A 25,985-nucleotide genomic window follows, 5' to 3' on the forward strand; every position below is an offset into this window, starting at 1 on the left:
ATTTTTAAAAATGTAATAGGAAATGGTGTGGACAGCTTATCATTTTGACCTTGCAAGGGAATCATGGAGATAACATTTAAAGGGATCTACAGTATTGTGTTGCATAGTGCATACTGTGATTTTTTTTAAATTGTATTATTTATATTTGAATTAAAATTTTCAACTACAATTTTTGAGACTTTATAATGAGAAATATGATAATAGTAGGAGACAATTCCTCAAGGAGAGTAGTTTTCTTTATTAATGCATCATGATAGCCCAATCTTATCTTGACTTTTATGAGCACATACATGAATACACAAGCACTGTATGTATATACTAAAACACCTATTTTTTAGTTTTATGACTCCAAGAAGATTAGCATTTGCTTCGTCTATATTAGCAAGATGAGTAGATAATATTCATGTTGCTTGCATATGCTAAACAATAAATTTTTCTGGTGGTTCATTAAATACTAGACCAAAGCAAATAAAATTAATCAATGCATAAAATCCTTGATGTTGACTGAACATTTCACTGTCATGAATTCCAGTGATACTCTGGCACCAAATTTACTCTACACACATGAAAATTATGTCTTTGCCGATTTTTATTCAACAATTATTGAGTGCCTTACACTAAATATTTTATCCTTTTTTTTTTTTTTTCTGGTGACAGAAAATCAAACTTATACAATTATCAGTGACGATTTGAACGTTTTAAAGAAATATTATTCACTGTGTGATTCAGATTTAAATAAAAATATATAATTTCTGCATTATAACTTGCAGAATCTGCAAATTTGATATACAGTGCTTCAGGAAACAACTTTGACTCTCACATGTCTTACAAATAGAACTATTGAAGAGTCAGAAAGAGCTAGATACTGGTTCACGTAAAATGCTTGAAACTCTATTAATCATGTAGCTGTTCACTCAAAAACATAACTTTCCCTTTAGCACTCTTCACTGTTGAGAGTCTATAATAGTTATTCTGTCACTCAAATTAAATTTGGTGCATTTGCTAAACACCAAAGAGCAAAACATGATGGTCAAAATAAGTACTGCATGTCAATGAGATTCTCAGTGGCAGCAAAGGACTGAAACACGAGCAGATTCCTCATCTAAAGCCACCACTTAAATGAAGCTTTGAGAAGAGAGACTGACAGTAGGACTTGCTGCAGTTTCCCAGAGTTAAGGTTTTAATGCAGTACCTGTTGTTCTGTGTCATACACAAACATTACACTGCAGTCTGCTACAGAGCCTCACCCACATGTTTAATCCCCCTCCCACCACTGAAGAAGGAAGTTAAACATTGTGGGTACCCTCCACATCCCACATAAGACAACACCCACTGTCCTGTGTAAATCACTTAATGTCAAGTCTTTTGTATGAGATACAGTAGGAACCCACTGCCAGCCCAGCTTGTCTCATCTGTCAGCCAGCCATGCCTGTTCTGCTCTGATGGGACTGAGGTCCTCTGATTTTCAGTACTTGAAGAACGTCTTCCAAAAAATCTGGGTCATAACATATTTTCCTCATATGCAATTTCATCTTACCTCTTTCACTGACACAATGTAAAAGCCATTAAAGCTGGCAAAATTCATGTCTTCAGACCACACCTTGTTCACAGAAATGTCACTCACTAATTAATCTTGTTGATCATATTTATTTTGACCATAAACACATTAATCCAAACTCTTCTATTTTCATTGATTTTATTTCATTTGGCCTTTGCTGATTTTCCTCATGTGCTAAACACTCACAGGATTTGAACATGTGTGGGTGTATTTTTCTCATAAAGAATAGGAAAGCACAGCTTAAAAGTACCACTAACAAATTGTACATTATTGCATACACTGTCAATTTATTGCCCTAATTAATAACTAGGTATTTACTCTCTGGTGAACAATATGAGAGGGTGACAGAGTCCCTGTTTTCATTCATTCCCTATTGAGTACTTCCTGCAACCAACAGGTTTAATGCTGAGACCTGTATGATTTTAGAAAGATTCTCTAAATAAAGTTCCCACATAAAAAATAAACACAAATCTGCTGTAATAAGGAAAAACTATTTGTAGTGGAAAAACTGAACATTTTTTCAAAAGCAGTAGAAAATATTTTAGGCCAGACAACTGTTCCAACACTTCTTGAATAATGAACAGGCTTGACTTTGAGAGGGTGTTCCTGAGGCCCATAAAGAGTCTGCATGCTGTTTTGGATTCAGCACTTGAGAGCCAAATGGAAAAATTAGCAATTTCAATAAGCACAAATGGAGTATTTACTGTCAGTGTATCATAACAGTCCAGTAGATCTCACACTGTTTGAGGCCATTCCTCTTCTCACTTCAAATGATGAATGGATCAATGCAACATTGCTGTTGCAGAAAAAGGAACTGTCACTAACCAAACATAGAGACAGTGCTACTGTGAAGGAAATCTTTTGGGGAGAGGGTATTTTGGCATGAAGCAGCAATTGTTCTGCAGTGGGGAGATTGGACACACACTCAGTGTCCCCTCCAGCACCAGCTCTGCTGGCTTGGGGACACTTGGTCCTCCCTCTCCTTCCCTGGGAGACTAAGAATGGTACACCCTAAAAATTTAAAAGCTCTGTGTGTCCCTACTAAATCTCACTGCCATCTTAGAGATGTTCTTAACAAGGACAAGGATTCAACATCATTTTGTATAGCAGTAAAGCCATAGAATTTATTAATAACTTTTCTACCTGTAGTGCTACAGAGCCTGGGGTAAAATTCATTGGACAGAAGAGTGGGAGATAATATATTAATTTTAGCTAGGTATGCATACCCCATTGAAATTAAAATCATACAACTCTGCTGCCATGAAATGTGTATATTTTAAATACCTGAACAAAAAATGTGAAGTAAAAAACTTAGATGTAAAGGAATGCAGTAATTAAAGGTTCCTTAAGCCTGCCACCCTGTGTGCCTACATTACAATATTATCTTTAAATAGCATGAGAACACTTCTTTTTCCCCAGCCTTTCCTCCACTCAGCTACTTTCTTTTCAGATTTGGAACTGTGGATGTGCAAGCCCCAGTAAATGCTCTCTGATTTAATCTTTCTTCCTATCTTATTGCTCAGTATGCAGGTCCTGGTTTTACTTCCAGCATATCCTGAACTGAATACAAAGGATTTTATTTCCTTATAAACTCGTATATAGTTTTACCACTTCACTACCCTGGTTTTTCATTAAACTTTTACCTTTAAACTAGAATATTTGGCTTCAATCTTCCAGAGAAAATATTTTTTCTTTTCGGCCCAACCTGAAAACCTAGGCCAAGCAATTCTTAAAGAGCCAGTTTTTATCACTGCAGAGGTAACTGAAATTTTTGATCCTTAGATTAACTCCTCTCAAATAAACATTGACTGAATGAAAGTGATCATTAAATGACATGTACTTGGAATGACTGCATGAGCAGCTGAAAAAGCTTACTCCATGGGTAAGTAATGAATACTCAACTCCTCATTCCAGCTGCTTAACTGAGTGAGTGCTGTGTGGACTGTCACGTCCAAGTTTAGACTCTAAGTGCTTATGAAGGACATTTCCAACAACTCTTGAATTTTACCTCAAATGAAAACACATTAGTGTGGTAGAAGGAAAGAATTTGTTTGTAGTTTTTAACAGCTCTGAAGCTTTTAATACAAATGGATAACTGCAAATCCAGGTCCCACTGGAGTTATCAGCGATTTTCTAGTGACTAAGAAGTCATAATCTCAGTCAAAAACTCAGACACTTTGAGAGGGGAGAGTTTTCTATTGAAAAGTACTTGTATTTTCTGCACTTTGGCAGTGTTTTTTGGGAAAAAACTGCTCCTAAAACAAGGGAGATTCAGATACCTTGAAGCCAGAAGAATGGGTCAGTTAAAGCCTTTTTTTTTTTTTTTTTTGCAGTATTAATTTAAGTGCTGATTCTCAAGGTATTCTTTTCCAGCTCAAATGAGAATAGTGGCAAATTGTGGCTTGTCAATCCTGGAATATTGCCATCCAGGGGTTCTGAAGCAAATTCAGCAAAGATGCTGGTTTAGAAGACTCACCTTTTGGTTTTTACCCTTTGTTATTAGCATTATACAGAATCATAATGCAGGACAGTGTATCACACATATGCCTTGCCTGTATTCTGGTAGAAAGGTCTGGGGGTTTCTGAGGCTGAGAATCTGCTCTTTTCTGCTGCTAAAGAGATACAAGGCCTGAAGGTCTATGCACCTCATCCTTCTTTCCTCAGCACTCAGAGGAAAGGCATTATGGAAGCACACTTTCATTAGAGGATGAGATCAGGGTTTTTATTTTTCATTTGCCTCAATATAAAATGTTATGCTGAAATAAATTAAATTTTTATTAAGCCTTGCCTGTTTCCAAGGATCCACAAACAGAGAAACAGTACAAGAAAACTGTAGCCAAAAGCAAGGATGTTTACCAGAAAACTTAATTTTAGTATGTAACACTGATAATAAGCACACAAATTTGAATGCATTTGATTAAACTTTTGCCTGTAAAGTACCATATTAATAGTCATACTTTAAACAGCACTGAAGATAACAGGAACAATAGCTATTTTAGTAGATATAATGTCACACATAGAGAAACTGCCTGTGAGTGTCATTACTCATTATCAACCACCACAAGGGTGTATTTGACTATGTGCTCTTCATTTAATAACATACCCCAGCTGGGGGTTACTGACTGCTATTTAAAACATGCAAGATTTATGTTCATGGTACCTAGATTGAGAATAGCTGTGAACCTGGACCTGAAAGTCATTAATCCTATTATTTCCTGCATCTACATATAAATGTGTGCCTGAGGCCTCCAGCAAAAGAAAGATGTGAGAGGTTAGAGAGAGGAGAAGAGGGTTCAGAGAAAGGCCATGAAGGTGATCTGCTGGCACCTATGCTGCAGATAGGCTGAGAGAGCTCTCTTAGTTCAGCCTGGAAATGAGAAGACTAAGGAGACTTTCCAGTCTTTAAGGGAGCTTCAGAAAAGATGGAGAGTGACTTTTTCCATGGGCAGATAGTGATGTGACAAGGAGGAATGGTTTTAAGCTAAAAGTGGGTAGGTCTAGTTTAGGTGTTAGAAATAAATTCTTTATCCAGGGGGTAGTGAGGCACTGGAACAGGGCTGTGGATGCCCCATCCCTGGAAGTGTTCAAGACCAGGCTGGATGGGGCTCTGAGCAACCTGGTCTGCTGGAAGGTGTCCCTGCCACGGCAAAGGGTTGGAAATAGATAATCTTTAAGGTTCTTCCAACCCCAGTGATTCTATTATTATATACAATATAGATATATCTTCAAATACTGCACATATATGTATATTCAAATCTTTATCTATGCTGAGCATAGTTGAGCAACTATGGCTGTGTGTATTAAAGTGTGTATTTACATCCACAAACCAGCTCTTGTATTAAGTGAAAATAGGAGCCCTTCTCACTGTCTAATCTTGATTAATTTTCTAAATGAAGTCCAAATTTAGCACTCAAATGCTGTATTATAATGATTACTGCATTAAAAGGCTAAATGAAGGTTCCAGAGACATCCTTGACCTTTGATAATCTTCTCAGCTTTTGCAATGAAATACCACAAGATTTGTTGGTCACTCTCACCACCTTTGAAATTAGCACTGCCAAGCTATATTACTTTGAGAGATGATAACACTGCACATGCACTAAATACGCAAATTTCATTCATTTCTCTCTATAGTGGGAGTAACAGCAATATTATTTTCAATGTTACAAGTAAGTTTTATCTGTTAAGTCTCCCTGTAAGCCTTAAAAGTAGTCTAAAAAACTAAATCAAATATTTTTTTTTTACCATCAACTCAGGTATATTTACTGAAAAAGAGTTACTCTTTAGTCATTCTATAGACAACATTGTAACTGAAGAAACAATTCATGGGTCTTTATTTACCTCTTGCTTACATGTGAATTCTGATTTTATGGTAATAAAACAAGGAAATGAAATATTTGAATCCAAATTATTTAGGTATTACAAGATGTCATTTTATTACTTCTAACACATCATATCTGGAGTCACTTTGAGATCTCACATGACTTCTCCAAGTACTTAATTCTCTTCACACTGAACTATTGAATCATGTGCATCAGCAATCCTTTGAAAAAACCTGCTATTCTGACATTGCCAGAGTCAGCAAGTAATTTGCTTCTTTCATGCCATACATTTCCAAGGCAATATTTCATTAACATCAGTATTTTTTCCTCCAGTTCACTCCATATTCTCTCTCTTACTTGTGCTTTTGACTAGGAGACAGAATTCCTATAAAATTATTTACTGGATGGTCAAAAATAAAAAGAAACTGTTAGATATATCAGAAAACTTAAATGAAATTAATTAATTCATTAATTAAATTATATTTAATTGCAGTCTACTTATTTTTCACTGTTAATCTCACCACTGTTTTCTCCTTCATTGATTTTGTTATGACTATAACAAGTTTCCAAATGTCCACCTGATTTGCATCTGAATTTTCCTGAACACTTCTCCTCACAGGTATTACAATAAAAATCCCTCCAACCATTTTTTTAATTTTTTTCTCGCCATGACATCCTCTTACATTTAATCAATTTTCCGTAGCACACAGAAACAACCCCTAGACAAATAATTAAGCCTCAGCTTGAAGACTTGTGATAAAGATGTTTCCCCTTTCTTTCTGTATCAGATAAAGATGAATCCACAGATATCCCAGCTTGCTTGTTTTTTGTTGTTGTTTTTTGTTGCTATCTGTTTGTTTGCTTTTTTGTTATTTAGTCAAAACAGAGGAGAAGATTGAAGAGAAGGGGAAGAAGGACAGAGGCCTTCACCTTTCCACTGTTCTTTTTGCTGGGAACTACACAACCTCCTCTTCATTACTGGGAATATTGGGTGCCTGTCTGCTTTGTGAAAGAGGAGGAGAGAGAAGCAAGGGCCAGAACAAGGACCATGAAACAACTTCTCACTGCTGCTAGGACTGCTTTAGCTCAGTCTTGGCTTGGGGCTTAGTCTAATTCCTGTGGGAAGCAGATGTTAATGGAATTGTTCCAAAGACATCCTGAAAACGCAGCACCTTCTTCCCGACTTTATTTACCCTTACCATAGTGGCAGCAGAAATTAGTCAGTAGGCAAGTTCTCTACAGTGTCTCTACTGGATTAGTAACCTTTCTGGGTCATGGCATACACACCCTTTTCAGATGGAACCCTTCTGGAAAAGCATGCAAAACTTCACCAGAGACCGCTTAATATTGATACTTTTGGGAGCCTAACTAAAGATTCAGAGCTGCTGCTTTTCTTCCCCTTTTCTAAAGGATGATTTGTAATATTTTTTGGTCAGAAACCTTGGAAAGGTTGAAGTAATTACTAAAAGACTTATTTGTGGAACTGATGGTTCTTAAGTCAGTCTGATAAATTTTGTAAGCCTCAATCACTATTTTAGATTTGCATTTCAGAAAAAATTATGATCAAAAATTAATTCAATTCCATTACTTTCTTACATTATAACTCATCAAATAAATTTAATATTTTAAAATGCCAGCCTCATGTCATAGCACTAAGTACAGAGATATGTCCCTTGACTTTCATATCAGCCACTGCATTTCAATGTATGTGATAGAAACACACAAATGAAGTTAATTTAATTTGGAATGAAGTTTCAGACATTTCAGTTCTGCCATCCATTTACATTCATACACCTGTGTGCTACATCTAAACTCCTACTGTAGCTGTCAGTCTGCCTGATGGAGCCTAGAAAATGGTTTAGCTTGAGAGCCACAAAAAGCTCATTTTATTTATCTTAGAATGGTTGACTAGTGGCACGTGGCTTACCCAAATTAATCCCACATTCAGCCTTCTCCAGATCTAGTGTCAATATGTCATCCTTGGAAGTTCCTGGAAATGCTCCCAGAGCCTCTAAAGCAGCATTAGACACCTATTCTTGTATAATGGACTCAAAATTTAGCTATATTTTAACATCAGTTAAATTGCTTTCTGTCCTGATAACAAGGAGAATTAAAAAAGGAAACAATTGACATGCAGCTTTTTAGAATTTAGATGCTTAAACTGAATTTGATGTCCACAGATAGCTTATACACAAAGAGGTAAGCACTTGGAGAGCAGATTCAAAATTCAATATTAGATGTTAAGAGCAAACTTAAATGACCAAGTGGATGGCCATATTATTATTAGGAATACAACTTGATTGTTTTGAATTCTGACAGAAGAAAAAAGAAAAAAAATTATAAAAATTTGAAAAAATTAAAAGTGACTGTTTTGAAAATTAGTGAAAGTCATTTTAGTTCTTTGCCTTTGCCTTCCATTTTTGGAAAGCCACTTCTTCCAATCTTTTGCATAGTTTTTGGACTTTTTCTAAGATGTATGGAAGTAGAAGCAGAGTGTAAAACAGACAAAATACTGCCTACTATTTAACAAAATAGAAACTATGATTTCTGCTATGAACAATGCATAGTAATGCAACCTGACTATCTGTTAGGCCTTTCCTCACATAAATTACATTTGCAGAACCAAACATCACAGTCATATTTTACTGTTTTGTTGAAATGAGATCTGAAGTGTTACTTTTTTGGTCAGAATTAATAATTTAGTTGTGAGCAGAAGAACCTTGACAATCAAAGTGCAAATCTAGTTTGCTGGAAGTGTTCTTAAGGAGAAACTAACAAACTTCTAATAAAACAGTGGAAGCAACAGTCAAACTGCTATTTGTTACACTGCTGTATTTAAGCAAATATCTCAACAACAAAAGAAATAGCAGTGAAAGAAAATGGATATCACATAAAAAGCTTTTCTTTAAATCTTCAAGCATTATTTATGCCTCTGCCATAAGTTCAGAGTGTTAAAATGCAATATTAACAATGCCTTCTGCTCAGTCAAATACACTAATTCCTTCTTCTTTCCCAATATCAACATTCTTCCCCTATTCTGTGTAAGTATAGACATTTGCTATTTTGCCATCAGTAAAAATTAATATATTCTTTAAGCCTTACATAAAAGAAGTATCTGAACTAACCTGCTCAGTTCTAGCCTATCAAGACTCCTCACTTATTCATGACTCCACCCACTGTAAGGGTCATATTTTTCCTTTTTCTACTTATTATCATGCTTGCTTGCTGGTTTTTCATTGTTGAGTTCTCAGTCAGCCAAGCAAATAGCAAACACAGGAATTTAGCTCTATGCATAAGTTGTACCCACTGCACAATGAGAAGATGTGCCCTGCGCTCACCTGCTTATCTCCTCAGTATTATTAGTTTTGTCCTAAGACATGTGGAAGGTGTTTGTCATGTACAAGGAAGATGCTAATGTCAAACAGCTGACCTCCTGCAGTGTCAGAACAGGGGAGTGGAGAATGAATGGATTTCAATCTCCTGACTTCCAATAAGCATTAACTTCAAGAAAATCCCCCATTTATTTCTAGAAGCCACTTCTTTTGCCATCTGTAGAACACTTAATGTAAGCGCCAGCTACCCAACCTGTATAAATTCCTAATGTTAGCCTGAAGGCTTTTTCAACTCACCAAGCATCCCTAAGTCACAGTTAAAAATTTCATGGATATCTGACCTGACCAGCCTACCAAGCTTGCATTTGAAAAGGAGATGGAGGAAACAGAATAAGAGCCAGCTTCCTTGTAATGGTTACCCTTTTCACAAAAATTAAAGATCTTGGAAATATCTCAGACACTCAGATTTACAAATGGAGTGTAAAAATAACAAAGACACAGTTAATTGTCCCCCATGCTCTCTATAAACCAAATGACTACAAAGGCAGGGACCAAGGAAAGTCCATCTCACGTTCAACAAGGTCCTCCTGAACTTGCACACCGTTCCAAGAGGCTGTCAGAGTTGTTGTTTTCTTAGAACCATAGGATTGCTAAGGTTGGAAAAGACCTCTAAGATGCTTGAGTCCAACTGCTAATGTAATATGTCCACAGTTCCCACTGGGCAGCTGTGTCCTGTTGTCCTACCACTTGTTACCCGGGACAATGAGTGGTGATACTGTCTTGAAGAAATTCATAGAATAACAGGCTCTTCTGAAACTTCTTTCTTTCTGAGGAATTGCTAACTCCTTTGGTATTCCTTTGAGAAAGCTTATATTTCTTATCCATTGTCAGATTGCTTTGTCAGTAATAAGCATAAATATAACCAAAGGTCTCATGGAGATCTAGGGAACACCATGTTTATGACTTTATTTTCCGATACCTTCTCCTCTTTTTGGTTTTTGGGGTTTTTTTGTTTGGTTTTTTTTGTGTGTGTTTTATTGTTGTTGTTGCTTTGGAAGTGTTTTTGTTAGTTTTTGGTTTTTTTTTTTTAATTGAGATTTGATATGTAGTTGTTATATGAATGCTTATTCTTTTCTTAAGATGATAATTTTTAAAAACTCTATAAAGAAATAAAAATATTTATAAGCATATATAGCCAGGATAAAAAGCCCTCCTCATGTAAGACATATTTCAAAAATGTTTGGTACCCAGAAACAGGAATTCCCATTTTAAACATGTTTTACATTATTCAAGATGATGAAGAAATGATGCTTGCACCAGGTTCATGAAAAATTCCTTCCTCCCTTCCTCCCTCCCTCCCTCCCTCCCTTTCCACTATTTCAGTCTTCACCTCTTTGTCTAAAATGCTGTACTGTGTTACTAATGGAAAGTAACTATGTTACTAATAGTTAAGGATACTGAAGCAAATGCTCAGGTTTTTTTACCAACTGGGGATGAAAATAGATTTGAACAATCTCCATAAATGCTGTTATTCCCTATTTGAACCTTGCTGTCATCTGAATTTGAATCTTCGAAGCTGAATATCACTAAATTAATTATGGGTAGCATTTTTATGGCTAATAAGTACCTAATGAATTTAAATATGTTAAAGATTTTTCATCTATAATATAATTTGTAATGCTTTATTTAAACTTCTATTCTTATCTTTATTTGTCTGTACCCTAAGAATTCTTTATAGACACTCATGTTTCTGAATGAGACTTGTTCATATGCATTTTTATCCACTAAATGTTAGAGCTGAACAAAACAATTAAAGTTCATAAATATTAAACATGTCCATAAATATAAATTATGGCTGGATGGCCAGATCCTGAGAGTTGTGGTGAAGGGTGCTGTATCCACTTGTTGGCCATCACTGGTGGAGTTCCCCATGGTTCGCTACTGGAACCAGTTCTGCTAATATTTTTATTGATGGTTTAGAAGAGGGCAATGAGAGCACCCTCAGTAGTTTTGCAGAAGACAGTGAGCTGGGCAGGGATGTTGGTCTGCTTGATGGTACAGCTGAAAGGTTCTGCAGAGTTTGGGACAGGCTGGATCCATGGGCTGTGGAAAGTTGCATGAGGTTAAAAAAGGTGAAGTGATGGGTCCTGCACTTTGGTCACCACAGCCCTGTGCTACAGGGTGGGGAAAGAGTGGCTCAAGCACAGCCCAGCAGGAAAGGATCTTGGGGTTCCAGTCAACAGCCCAGGTGACCAAGAAAGCAAGTGGTATTCTGGCCTGTATCGACAGTAGTGTGGCCAGCAATGATTGTTCCCCTGTACTCAGAAAAGGTGAGGCCACACCTCAAATCCTCCATCCAGTTTTGAGCCCCTCACTGCAAGAAAGACATTAAGGGGCTGGAGCATGTCCAGGAAAGGGTTATGGAGCTGGTGAAAGGTCTAGAGAGTGAATCATATGAGGAATCACAGAGTGAACTGGGATTGTTTAATCTAAAGGAGAGGAGGCTCAGGGGAGATCTTACTCTCTAAAACTATCCTACAGTAGGTTGTGGCCAGGTGGGGGTTGGCTTTTCCTCCCAGGCCATTAGCAACAGGACAAGAGGAAATGGCCTCAAGCTGCATCAGGGGAAGTTCAGGTTGGACATCAGAAATAATTTCTTCATTGAAAGAGTAGTTAAGCACTGGAATGGACTGCCCAGGAAGTAGAGTCACCATCCTTGGAAGCGTTCAAGAAACAACTGGATGCGGCACATAATGAAATGTTTTAGTTGATGTGATTCTCCTTGTCAAAATGTTGGACTCCATGATCTTGGAGATCTTTTCCAACCCAAATGATACTATGATTCTATGATTCTAAATCACGTAAATCTTCACTGAGGCCCAACTACATAATTCCAGTTTCCCTGACCTATGCTGAAATTTTGTTGGGCAACTACTAGAAACATTGTAATTGATGTTTTCAGGCAGGGAAAAAAAAAAAAAAGAATACATGAAGGAAGTGTTCTCTTGATAGGAACAATATTTCAGCTATTTTTGAAACTTTAAATGTAGAATTTTTGACAGAAACTACTTATTATTTACTATTATACCAGATGTGTGTAGCATATACATAATTTCTGAGAGCTGTACTTGAATATTCTTGAATTAATTCTTAGTACAGCTTATCCAGCTATATTCACTGTCCATATATGATAAATAACAAGCAACCCTGTGACGTGACATTCTTCTCTTCGTCTCAGGGAGGTGTCTAGGATTGACCCCATCCTCTACCACCATCACCCATCCCCTTCCCACTCCTCAGGTGTGGCACTGGATGTGGTTCTGACCAGCAGTGAATGCAGCCTGCACCCCAGTGGGGTGGAGTGGTCAAAAGTGGCAGTGCTGGTGTGGGAAGCAGCTGCAGGGAACAAAACAGCGGAGAAACCAAGCTGGGAGGAGCTGAGCCCAGCGAAACAGAGGGGCTGTGTGACATGAGCAATTCAGCTTTCAGAGCTTTGTCCATCATTTTCCATTGTCTTGGACTTAGGGATGGTGGGAAGCTCCCACCAACCTGTCTTTGTGTGGGAAAAGGCACATGGTGCTGGGAGCAGGAACAGCTGACATCTGATCTTTGTGTGGGGAAAGCCACACAGTGCAACCTACGGGGAGAATCATCTTGTCTTTGTCCTGGTGGCCATGCACTAGTCAAGGTGATGAATGCCTCCTGAGTGTAAAACATCTTTTATTTGTTATTAATATTGCTGCTATTACTGTGTTTTTCTTATTCCACTGTTGCTTGATTTCACTAAATTGTCATCTCAACCCATATTCTCTGCCCTTGTTCCTCTCGTGACAAAGGGTGAGGTGGGAAGAGGAGTGGTTTATTTGTAGGTGCAACTTCTGACTGGTAGCAAACCACCACACTACTTTAAAGCAGATTAGAACATGGTCCTACCTACCTCTGGATTAAATAAAAATCCATGTAAAAAATGCCATGAATACAAGTTAAGATGGTAAACATAAGGCATGTCTGAGTAGCTAAATGCAGCATTTATCTATACTTGCTGGAAATTGCAACATGAGATAACCAAGGTTTTCTTTATATAAACAGAGGAGATTAATTATGGCATTTTAAATAGCATTATGGAATAATTGACAAAACTTCATTTTCATAGCTACTGTTACACACTTATCAGAAAATAATAATCCAAATATAACTAAAAATTCTCCTTAAGGAGCTTAATTTATAGGTTTTAGTGTTTTTTTTTAAAGAGAGGTGTTATCATTAGAAAAACCATGCTGAATATACTATTCAACAAACAATGTCTTTTGAAATGTCTCACAGGTAAAGAGCTCATAGAATAATGTTTTTATAAACACAGTATTTAGTAAAAATCTCCTTCAGCATACACAAACTAGACAGCAATCTGTTCTCCCCTCGCTCTATGCAAGAAAAAAAAAAAACCAAAATGAAACAACCAAAACAAAGCCCAATTTAAAAAAAAGGAAAATAAAGAAAAAAATAAAAAAAAATTAAAAAGTGACAGACAGTAAACCTTTCCAGTTGCTGATAAAACAATTTCCAGTTTTTCTTTCATCATTGTACTACCTGCATCATGCATTCCTTTTCTAGCCACTCACTTGTTTCACACTTTGCTTTTGACTCTTTCTATTGTGTATTAGTAGCACGACCACTTTTATAGTTATCCAGATAGAGAAGAACACTGTAAAAGGCAGAAAAATATCTTGGTATGAACCATATTAAAGATGCAGAAAGAAGCCAAAAACCTGTTGCAGAAATCAGAAGTAGAATCCAGTCCAGTTTCTGATGAGAAATCTTGATGAATCAGAAGGTTAAATAATTTTGGAAGACATCTGGCACACAGCCTCTATTATCAGGTTAAGCCAGATGTAATTCTAGAGAGTGTATGTAGAAATGCTGAAATTTCACCTGTTTTCCTTGATGCAGCTACTTTGCACAAAATAGCAATTTTTTTTCAGAAAAAAAAGTTAATTAAATCACTTGATTAAATCTACATAATATTAAATCTGAATGCAAAAAAATTAATTTTTTTTACTCCGGGATAGTGATTACATGAGTGAAACTAGAATCAAGAGAAAGGAACAGATGACTTTTTCATCCAGTCCCAACTACCTTATAAATTTTAGATTTTATTATAAATGACTGATATTATACAAAAGAAAAGTTAATATGTTCAAGACATTCAATAACAATTTCTAGTCAGGCATAAAAACCTTCAGGGAAAGGAATGCCAGGAGAAGAAAAAGGAACACGATCTGAAAAAATTTATTTTGGCACAAAAATCTCACTGTTAAGAGCCTTGTTTCATATTTGGTCAATTAAAATGCAGTATATTAAAATATAGTACCTTATAACACATGCATAGAGCCCGCTGTCTTGTACCACTGTTGGTCTGAACCAAATGGAGTCTTCTTCTTTGCTCATTCTGGTTCCATCAAAAGCTATAGGCTCCTCAAAATCTCCAGGTCCAGAGCTTTTGTACCACATCAAACTAAGTCCAGCACTTTGGGCTAGGGAGTAATTAGCTCTAATATATCCATAAAAGAGTGCACATTTTATACGAACAGGTTCTCCCACTAGAACTTGATATTTCTTGTAATCCACAGACCAGTCAGTGCATCCATCAGCTACAAGAGAAGAGAAAATGACAAGAGATTGTCAAAAGTTTTGGAAAGCACTATTCACACAGCAGTCTTTATTGTGGGAAAGTATTGCATTTGAAATAAAAGTCCATTGAGGGACTACCAGCATGCTTTTTATCCCTGAAAAATTAATTGCATATTCATAATGTTAATGTCATGTACTTGTCTATAGTGGACAGAGCTATTAAGACATATATTACTAAATGTTGATAATCTCTGATCAATAACTGACCAATTGTTCTTTTAGCTTTTGTGGAACTCCAGCATGACCACTTATAAAATACTGAAGTGAAATTAGTGCAACACAGAGGGCATGTGGTTCACAGGATGTCACCATCTAAATTGCATCAATCAAATATTTTCAGGGTTACCATGTAACTGAAAGTCTCAGAAGATATTAGCATGAGGAATTGTGCTCTGAATCAAAAAGTGTGAAAGTTTGGGATAGATTTGAAGGAGGAGAAGAAACTGTCTTTACAGTAAGTCCAGATGTGCAAAAGAGGTACTTCCAGGAAGATCACTTTTGGTAATATAAATGGATTATTCAAGAACATGTTAAACAGGTCTTAGTCAGAATTCCTAAGTTTCCAGAACTACATTATAAATTATGGGTTTTAATGCTTTTATTTTTTTTCCAGTTGAATGACATCAGCCCTTACCAATACTGTCCCACAATAACTGCTTGTCAGAAAGAAAAACTGAATATTTTTGACATTTTGAACCCCAGTAACAAAACTAAACCCCAAGGCCAAAAAAACACCAAACTCACACTCTCGTCCCCTGTATTTTTACTTAATTTTTACTTAAGAATATCAAAACAAAAGGAAAAGAGCTATTTTCTACAATGCCTTCTTTAACAATAGCTTGTATTTTTTTCTTAAACAATTTCAACCATGAAAATTCACCATTAGGTTCATACACTGAATGTCCAGTCTCAGCTAGCTAATTAGGCCCCAATCCAGTCAGTAGAAAGCAATCCAAAGGACAATTTATTGAAATTTAAAATCATTATCTATGTCTCATATAAATATTTTGTCTTTGAATTTGACACTTTATTAACTTTAAAAGAGCTCAGATAGACAGATAGATATCCATCTTAGAAAATCAACTTTTGCAAAGCTCAATTTTCCTCCTAGAACTGGTTGAATACTGACTTTAACAGAGAACTCCAGCTAATGTGCAAGGCAAAGCAGTATTTGCAGTTTAAACTTAGACAATATTTTGATCTATATTGATAATATATTTTGGGAGGAAAACATATTAGATAGTGAATTTTTGAGTCCTATATTTGGATAATGCCACAGTACTTATTATACATTGCAAAATAAGAAAGACAGACGTTTTCACACATCCCTGCGTAAGCAATAACCTAAGTTGATCCAATATAGAAAGATGGAGCAAAAACACACAAACAACTTTAGAGTGAATTTGCATTGTGAACAGAATTCACACAAATATTTCATATATCTTTGGAGTGCCTTCTCCTGTGTTTACTTTTACCACCAGGAAGGGAAAATAATATGCCCTTGTTCCAATTTTCCTACACAACAGTTTCTAAAAATTAATAACTGTTGTTACAAGGCCCTAAGAAGACTTACTTGTACTCATGCATAAATTGAAGTGAATGGAAAGAAAGCTACAGTATTAGCTTCCCCTTAGGACCAAAGAAACTAACTTTCATTTATTCCAGAATTAAATTACATCTTTTATCATTTCATTTTTACCTCTCTGAAAGAGCATTCTCTCTCACCTGATTTTATTTCCGTCTGCTTCTAAATCCCAATGCCAAAAATGAATTAACAGCCACCTCTAAGCAGTGTTAATTTCATTATATAAGTTACCAGGTAATAACTTCTTCATCATACTTTATCATGAGATTGCAGTCTTGCTTTTCACTGCTTCATTTAGTAGACCTTGGTTTACATTTTTAGTCTGTAAATTCAGACATCCTTCTCTCTCAGGATATTCAGTTCTAATGGTTCTCAATTCCTTTAACTTGCAGAATCCATGAGAATATATTGCTGAATAACACCAACTCTGCTTCAAGCCCTTTGTATTGGATGAATGATAAACTATGCAGGTTAGATGCCACTGACTTTATTTCAGTGTGATATTTCTCATACGGGGCCTGGGGGTCCTGGTGGATGGAAAGCTGAATCTGAGCCAGCAGTGCCCTGGCAGCCAGGAGGGCCAAGCGTGTCCTGGGGACATCAGGCCCAGCATGGCCAGCCGGGCAAGGAGGGGATTGTCCCGCTCTGCTCTGGGCTGGGGCGGCCTCACCTCCAGTGCTGGGGGCACTTCTGGGTGCCACAGTACGAAAAAGACATGAAGTTATTAAAGAACATCCAGAGGAGGGCAACAAGGACTGGAGAGGAAGCTCTATGATGTCACTTGTCTTGCTGGACCTGGAGAAAAGAAGACCAAGAGGGGACCTCATTGGAGTCTTCAATAACCCCATGAGGGGAAGCTTAAGGCCAAGTCCCAATTTCTTCATTCTCATGACAGGTGACAGGACTTGAGGAAATGGCATGAAGCTGAGTCAGCAGAGGTTTGGGCTGGATATCACGGAACTGCTTTTCAGCCAGTGGTTGGGCACAGGAAAGTGGTCATAGTACCAAACCTGATAGAGTTCAAGAAGAGTTTGGATAATGCACTCAGGCACATGGTGTGACTCTTGGGGTGTCCTGTGCAGGGCCAGGAGTTGGACTCCACAATCTGATGGGTGCCTTCTAACTCAGCATATTCTATGATTCTAGAAAAGGCTGCTAAGGATCATCTGATTTATCTATGTATTCACTGAACTATTTGTTCATTTTTTGGCACAAACCACATCCAAATGACCCACCAGATATCATAGCAGAATATCTACTTGTCCTGGATTTAGATGGGGGAGAGTTCATTTCTTTTAAGCAGCTATTACAGTGCTGTGTTTTGGGTTCAGAACTAATGAGCCCACACCTGGAGTGCTGTATCCAGCTCTGGGCTCCTAAATATAAGTGATATGTACAGACTGTAGTGTCCAACAAAGGCCCACAAAGCTGATTAAGGGACTGGAGCATCTCTGCTATGAGCACAGGTTGAGAGCTGAGACTGTTCAGCCTGGAGAAGGCTTAGGGGGGATTTAGTAATGAATACAGATACCTGAAGGGAAGGTGCAAAGAGCCAGGCTCTTTCCACTGGTGTCCAGTAACAGGACACAAGGCAATGGGCACATATTGAAACATGACAGGTTCTTTCTGAACACCAGGAAACACTTTTTTTTTCTGTAAGGGATACTGAAAATTCACACAGAAGGTTGTGAGTTCTCCATTCTTAGAGATATTTAGAAGCCAGAGAGACATGGTGCTGAAAAACCATTTCTACGTGGACCATGTGACCTACAAAGGTCTCTTTCAACATCAACCATTCTGTAATTCTGTGTTTTATTACAGTTACACTCAGTGATAACTTTAAGGAAACATATGTCCTCTTCTCAAAGCGGTCTTTGAATGAAATGAATGTGAGAGTGCTTCCCTTCCTCCTTTCAGAAATACTACACCAGTTAAACCACCAACACTGCCATTCAAGTCACTTAGAACTGTATTAAACTTATTACAGCTGGAAGGCTTAATACCTTAAAAATCTTCCAGGAAAATCCTCACACTACTGCTCAGCCAATGTGCTAATCTATGAGAAGGTGCTAATTCAGTTTTGTCAGATATAATAGAAGTTCATCATTCCCATCACAAGACACAGATATCATTCTGTGCTATTTTCTCATAGCTGATATTTCAGGAGATAACTGTCGATCTCTGCATAAAACACCCTATTCCACAGTAACTGAGGAACATAAACAGAGGCTTAAAACCACATAATGAAAAGAAAAACAGACTGTCACATTCTTAAAAATATTACTGTGAACACTTAGATGATGATAGCATGCATGCACCATAACCAGCAGTTTCTACCAACACTCTGCATGTGATGTGTAGAGCACATGTGCATTTTTCAGTCTAGAAAAACTAGGATATATCAAAAACTAATTAAAAGCCCGATTTCCAAATTCCTTGAAGAACATAAAGATACATTTTAAAAGATGCAAACATATATTCAGAGAATTATTTTGATTTTTATACTGACATCGCTACCTTAAAAATGCTACATATTTACATGTTAAACATGCTACTGGCTTTGTAAATAGGGACAGAAAACAACAAAGGTTTAATTCAGATATTTTAATATTTAATAGATTGAATATTTCTATTCAGTTTTATACTGTAACTATGTCTATTTCTACCTTGATTGGATTTTATTTTTTCCTTTGTGCAAAAGTAGGGCACTGACCAAATAAATTATCTAATGTTTCCTCTCTTAATTGTGGTTGCTACTGACATAAAATCAACACCTTCAATTACGGTGGTTCAAAACAACTGTGGGGGAAAAAATACATTCAATAATTTTCAATGTTTTTATTTATGTCATCTCATCATCAAACAGTCAATCATCTTTTATAAATTGAAAAATACTTGAATAATTCAACAGCTTTGAAATTTCAGAACTGCCTTCAAAAGAATGGTTGTAATCCCTGATCTCTATTTTAATATGCTGCCAGTTATTGCTACACATAATAGCACAATACAGAGTCCAGGATAAATATAATCCACCCAGTTATTTCCTTGAGTGATTTCAGGGTATGAAATAAACCACACTACATCACTGTCCTAATAATGAGATCATTCTGCTCAATACACAAGTGTCTTGCAGGCTGTATCTGCTGGATAGGACCCAACTCACAGAATATTTAACATTACTAAGAAGGCCTTCCCCTTAATTTTTGGTACCATGTGTATCATTTTCAAGGTAAAATTCAAGGTAATATTCAAGAAAAATATAAAGCTAATAACTCGTGGGTCTGCTACTACAGCCTGGTCTAATTCAAAAGCTTCAATTCAATATATAGGTTTCAGGGTGAGAAAAAGTCTTCACATTTTCGATATATTGGTTAAAATCTGATTTCCAGACATCTAAAGATATTCGGCCTGACAGTTAAAAACAGTTCTCCTAAAACTTTTGTAAAAGAAATAACAAATTATCCTATTTTTTTTTTCACTTCATGATATTTAATGAAATAAAGATTAACAACAGATTTACTTTTTCCTGCTCACCTGTGTTGATAATTCTGTTCTTAATTTAATTTTATATAAAGATTATGCAATGTCACTGCATCTTCTATTCTGTCAGCTACTTTGGGTTTTTTTAATAAGGCATTTGCAAACCTGAGAAAGAAGTGATATTGTAAATCACAAAATATTCTGAAAAGTGAGTGTGGAAAGGAGAAAGCACCAGTATTGTTCCTAAATCTGGAAAATTGTCAAGGAGGGCACTAGGGAACACAGATATAAGATGGCAGTATGTAGGGAGAGTAAATATGATGGGTTGAGACATCCAAGGATGTTGTATATGTGCTGTAAGATTTTTGGATAGGGTTGCAATTAGCAGGCATAACAGGTCAAGAAAACAGGCTTTCCCTAATTGGCTGCTTGTAAAACAGCATTTCAAAATTTCATTGAGTGATGATGCATAAGACTCAGAATCGCTTTCTTTAAAACAATTTTCACAATATTGTACCATCAAAATCACAGTCTGTTCTGGATTACCTCTCTTTACCATCCTTGTTACATTCCTCTTTTTGCTTAGACTAGCTAGCATTAAAATAAAAAAAAAAAAAATGAAGATTTCATAGTTTATAGTGCACTCATTACAGTGCCTGAACCAATTAACTCTGTCCAACATAACACATGGTATTCTAGTGTGGGTTCTCATTATGAAGACATGCAAAGATTGTCTATTTTTGGTTTGAGTATGCTTTTATTTGATACAAAAATAAGCTCTGACAGGAATGAAGAAGCAGAGCTTAGAAACAACACATTATGGAGATGAGGGAGAACATGATCAGTTCTATTCTTAGACTGCTTAGATTTTGCTCTTTCAAAATACTACCAGTATAAAATTGGAAAAATGAAAAAAAAATTAATATTATTAGTAATATCATATATTATAATACACAATTAAATACACAATTAAATTTCTTTTTACACTGACTGCTATCACAGCTTTGCATATTGCTATACTGCAATTCTGTTGGATACAGCGTTTTCATTTTGAAAATGTCACCCCAGGACAAAAGGCATTTCTCATTCCCTTGAAAACTCATGTAAAAATTATGGTTTAGGCTAAAAACCACATATTTTGTTCTCAGTCTAAAACTGTGTAGTAGCTGTTATGAGAGGGTGCCAGTAACGGAATAAGATGTTGAATGACATTACAGGGAAACAGAAAAATTATTTTGGATATCGTCATCTATTAAAGAATTTAGTTTCTAAAAATTGCGCTTTTCCCAACCCCAGATAAATTATAAAAAATGTAGATGTAGTTGAGGAATTTTGGCAAATACACTAGCCCATAGGAAGAGGAACGTCAAAAAAAGAAATCTATGTCTTGCTATAAATTAATTAAAAATGCTGTGTTTCTTGGCTTCAGAATACTGCACTAACAAGAAACAGAGTATATGTGCCTAGGTATTGGGCTACTTAGAGGCATAATAAGCATGAAAATAGCATTATGTCAATCTGGTGGGAAGTTTTTCATATCATTCTCTCTTTTACCTAATCCAGGTCAAATTAAATAGAATTTTTGTCTGAATTATTACTAATCCTTTCATGACCACAAGTAATTTGTAGAAAAAAGTTAAACTACAAAAGCTATTTTAAGGGAAAAAAAAAATACTGTTCAAGACAGAGCAATGCGGGAGTAAATGCTGCACTTCCTAAGTTCCTACTCTAAACCAAGAGTTTCTCCCTGCTGCTGATTCAGTCCCTTTTGCATGTTTTAAACCCCTTTATTCTGGTTTAGCATGTCATATAAATTAGGAAGCTCCACAAACACACACTTTAAAGGTATCCTGGCTGGACTGAATGATCAGGTCCTGCTGGATTGAGATCAGGCCAGCAATGAGCACCCACACAGCTTCTCAATCACTAAGCCATACATGAAACAGAACAGGGGGAAGAATAGGAAAAGCAAAAGAAAATTCATTGGTCAAGATACAATTAATTTAATAAATGAAGGAAGAAACCCACACGTGGTGCATAAGCACCCCCTTGTTATCTCACATAAGCAGTCCAATGCCCAGCTGGTGTCTGTACAACAGCTGCATCAATAGCCAAAACTTCCCAACTTTTATTTCTGATCATGATGTTATTTGGTGTGGAATATCCCTTTGGCCAGTTCGGGGGAGTTGTCCTGGTAGTGTCCCCTCTTAATCTCTTGTCCCCCACCCCTGGAGAGTAGAATGGGAAAAAGAGAAGTCTTGAGGTGCAAGCGCTGCTCAGCAATAGTCAAACACTGGTGTGTTACCAACACCTTTTTTAGTCACAAATCCAAAACAAAGCACCATAAAAGCTGCTGTGAATAAACATAACTCCATGTCGGCCAGACCTGGTACACAGGTCCCTAATTTCTGTGTGTTCTGTCTGTTACCTTCTTTCAGTTATTAATTTTCAACTCAGGAACTGTCTGTATGTTTACAGTTACAGCATAGGTATGGCAACATAATTAATAATCAACAGCCACAAAACACAAGTGTTTGTTTACTGGATTGATTTCCAAAGCCTGATATTAAACTGCATTAATTTCTGTGCCCATCTGAAATGAATTGTTTCTTCTTTGTTATATTTACCATACAACTTTATTTGAGGGCGGTTCTACATCCTCTGTTTCTTTCCTAAAATCACATAATAATCTGAGTTGGAAGGGACCCACAAGGGTTGAGTTCAGCTCTTAAGTAAATGGCCCATATTGGGATCAAACCCACAACTTTGGTGTTGTTAGCACCAAATCCTTTGTATTCCTTATGTGGCTATACCAGATTACCTGCAGTTCTTTTTTAACACTAAGAGTTCCAAGTTTCTTTCCAAACATACTGTGATTTATTTTGAAAGACAATTTCCACCCAGTCTCACTATCACACAACTTCTATATCATGTATAACTTTCTAAATAATCTCATATATATATATTTAATTTATATATAATACATATATATTACATGTATATATTACATATATATGTTTAGATATAGAATCTCAATATGAGTATGTGAGGAAGCCAAGTCTGGTACATACTGGTCTTAAAACTCCCTCTGAAATGACTAAACAAAGTGACTGAAACAAAATAGTAACTCAGCCTGAAGAGAACTACTGTGGGGAGAGGTTGTAAAAATTGAACAGGCACATGTAAGGGTAGGTTTGTTGGGGGTTTTGCTGATTTTTTTGGGGTTTTTTTCATTTAGAAAGGAGATATCCCAGAAAAGAGAATCTCTGGGCACTACTGGGGTATCATGCTGCATAGCAGATGGCAAATTATTTAATCTCTTCCATAATCTCTCAATTATTGAAACGGCTTCTGAAAATACATGCTGTTCACCAGTAGCTTAATTTTGGAGATTATGAGGTAGATCAAGGATTTTTTTCTTGTTGGAATTTTAGTAGCATCCAAGTAACAGCTGCACTGCATACCTCTAAACTTTTTCAACAAAGAGCTCAACCACTTAATATCACAGAGCTGCTGAATATCAGCTGAACTGTGATAAATAAATATGTGAGAACTGCCCACTTTCAGTAAACATAAGAAAATTCAGAAGATTAGTTCATAACACAAGAGGATTAAAATTAATCAAATGACAACATGTGCATAGGAGAGTAAAATTACCTTGTTGCTGTGACTTATCTGGTGGAAATTTCTTAAACTGCATTATCATGCCTATCTGACTAATACTGTGTAAAAATGCAAAGAATTGCAGTGAGAGCTTCAGAAGAGCTGAAACCCAAAGAAAGACTTTATTTCAAACAGACTTTGAATCAAAGTATCATTTTTACTTTAAAATTTCAAAGATTCAAAGTTCTAACCATATAACCAAGTATAAATAGGCCATGATGTTACCAGAAATTTACATATTTTTAAAAGTTACATTTTCTGTTTATTATTCTGTTCTATATTACTTTATTTTATATTATATATATTTATTTTACATATATTTATAATATATATTTTATATTATATTCTATATTACTTATATTTACTCCGAAAATACTGGGAGGAAGTTAATATATGGAAACAGAGATCTAGGATTTAAAATATCAATATTCTTTTTGAAATAATATGTTAACTGCATACAACTCCCAGTGGCTTTGATGGTTGTTTCTTGCCTACAAGTAGTCCTGCTAGACTGCTAAACTGCAGATATGGATTTATTTAAAGCCATATATGTGTCAGACAGCTATTTGTGTTTAAAACTGCAATTAAATAGAAGCTAGAATGCAGTACAGCATTAGAGAACACAAAGCAGTTCTAGGAAGTTTTTTATTTTTCTTTGCTCAATATCACAAAGTAATTTATTTCTCCCAAAGCTGGGAAGAATTTTTTAAAAATCTTTGGTGTATATCACTGCTTCAATTTGATTTACTGTGTGCACATTTGCATGCAAAAAGAATTGACCTAGTAATTCCAGTGTTCTTGAATAGGCATATGATGTCAATATTTATATCAATATGTTAATACAGATATATGGTGCCATTAGGAATCTGTTAATCAAGGCTTTAATAATCATCAGCAGTTTTGAGACAGTCCAGAAACACTTAAACACTTGAAGAGAGAATAAAGTCTTCTTCCCATGGATGCTTTGGGCAGGTCAGTGGAGCAGAGCTGGACCACGAGGCTGGCTCTGGGAGGAGGGAAGGAGGCACAAGGCAGAGGTGTGGAAGGACAGCTGCTCTGTGGCCTGGTTAGGCTGTCAGGGCACCTGGGAGTGACCATCACTGCACAGGGAGGGATCTTGCACGGCACAAGTCAGCTCAGGACCTGCATGGTGCTGCTAGCAGATCGGGGCAAAGAATGACTAAAGATGGGGAAAAATCCCCAAAACTGCCCCTCCATAAGGCTGTATCTTCAGCAGGTGGCACGTTTACTTGAAAACATTCCTGTCCTTGTAACAGTCTGTTCTGCTATGTTGTTACATATCTTAATGAGTTCCAAGAAACATACACTGATAATAGATGTTGGTACTCTGTTTTGTGTGCATGTGGACAAGCATACAGCTTCTGGGAAAGACACATTTTCCTTCTCTTTTGCATCTCTTTTTAGTCCCTAGAGCCCTCTAACATTTTCTGTGTGAATGACTGAAAGGTGAAATAAATTCTTGACATTACCCTGAAGCTTACTACCAGCATAGAGCACAGCTACCATAATGATTAGGAAATATGTATTAACCAACTATCAGAAATATAGTCATTGTCAGCTTGTAGATCCTCTTTTATAAAAAACCCAAAACCTGTTATTTAATGACTAGCAAGGGTAGAATATAATAGCCCCTGGAAACAAAAAAAAAGCAAAAAAACAAAAAAAAAAAAAAGAAACTATTCTCATTTCCCAAAACCACAAGAAAGCCTTATATTAATATAATGCAGGGATAATTTATTATCAAACACCTAAAGAAAGGACATATTTTCTTATGAAAGAGAAATTATTTTTTAATTCAAGATATTTTAATGATGCATTCTCTTTTCCTGCAGTTGTTACTAAGTACAAGCAAGGTAGTTTAAGCCAAAAGAAACTTCATGAAAGACTCAGCAAGTAACAACAATATCAACTGAACTTGAAAGAAAAAATATTAACTGTAGTAATTCTGCACTCCAGGATTACAAAAAGTCATTATAAATCTGTTTGTACACTTTTTCTGTTTTAGAAGAATCCATATTATTATAGCATCTGGAATTTTCTTTCTTTTTATTTTTTTTTACTCACATTAAGTTAAGAAGCTAAAGCTTATGAAAGTTATTAATTTTTGTAGATCTTTGCTCCCCTCTTTGACATTTCCTCTGTTCCCACATGCCACATGTTTGCCACACTTGAGACAACTTACCAAAGGGAAGGAGGATCACCAGACTAATACAATAGTTCAGTATTTTAATCTCATTAGGCAAAGGAAATTAAAATCACTATTATTTGAGTTTGAGAAGAAAACTTTACACCTTTCACCAAAGTTTACTTTAAAGCTTAGGATGAACGTTTTGGTT

General features: G+C 36.2%; 1 protein-coding gene across 1 annotated transcript in view; it reads right to left on the reverse strand.

Moving 5' to 3' along the window:
• Positions 1 to 25,985, reverse strand: part of IL1RAPL1 (interleukin 1 receptor accessory protein like 1) — a 659,198-nt gene that overhangs the window by 283,974 nt on the left and 349,239 nt on the right. The window contains exon 3 of the mRNA XM_005516707.2: positions 14,581 to 14,860. Coding sequence (XP_005516764.2) covers positions 14,581 to 14,860 — 280 coding nt within the window. The remainder of the gene's footprint in view (positions 1 to 14,580; positions 14,861 to 25,985) is intronic.

Source organism: Pseudopodoces humilis, chromosome 2 (genome assembly GCF_049639895.1).
Source record: "Pseudopodoces humilis isolate 2021_Gansu_Grassland_sample_001 chromosome 2, ASM4963989v1, whole genome shotgun sequence".
Taxonomy (NCBI): domain Eukaryota; kingdom Metazoa; phylum Chordata; class Aves; order Passeriformes; family Paridae; genus Pseudopodoces; species Pseudopodoces humilis.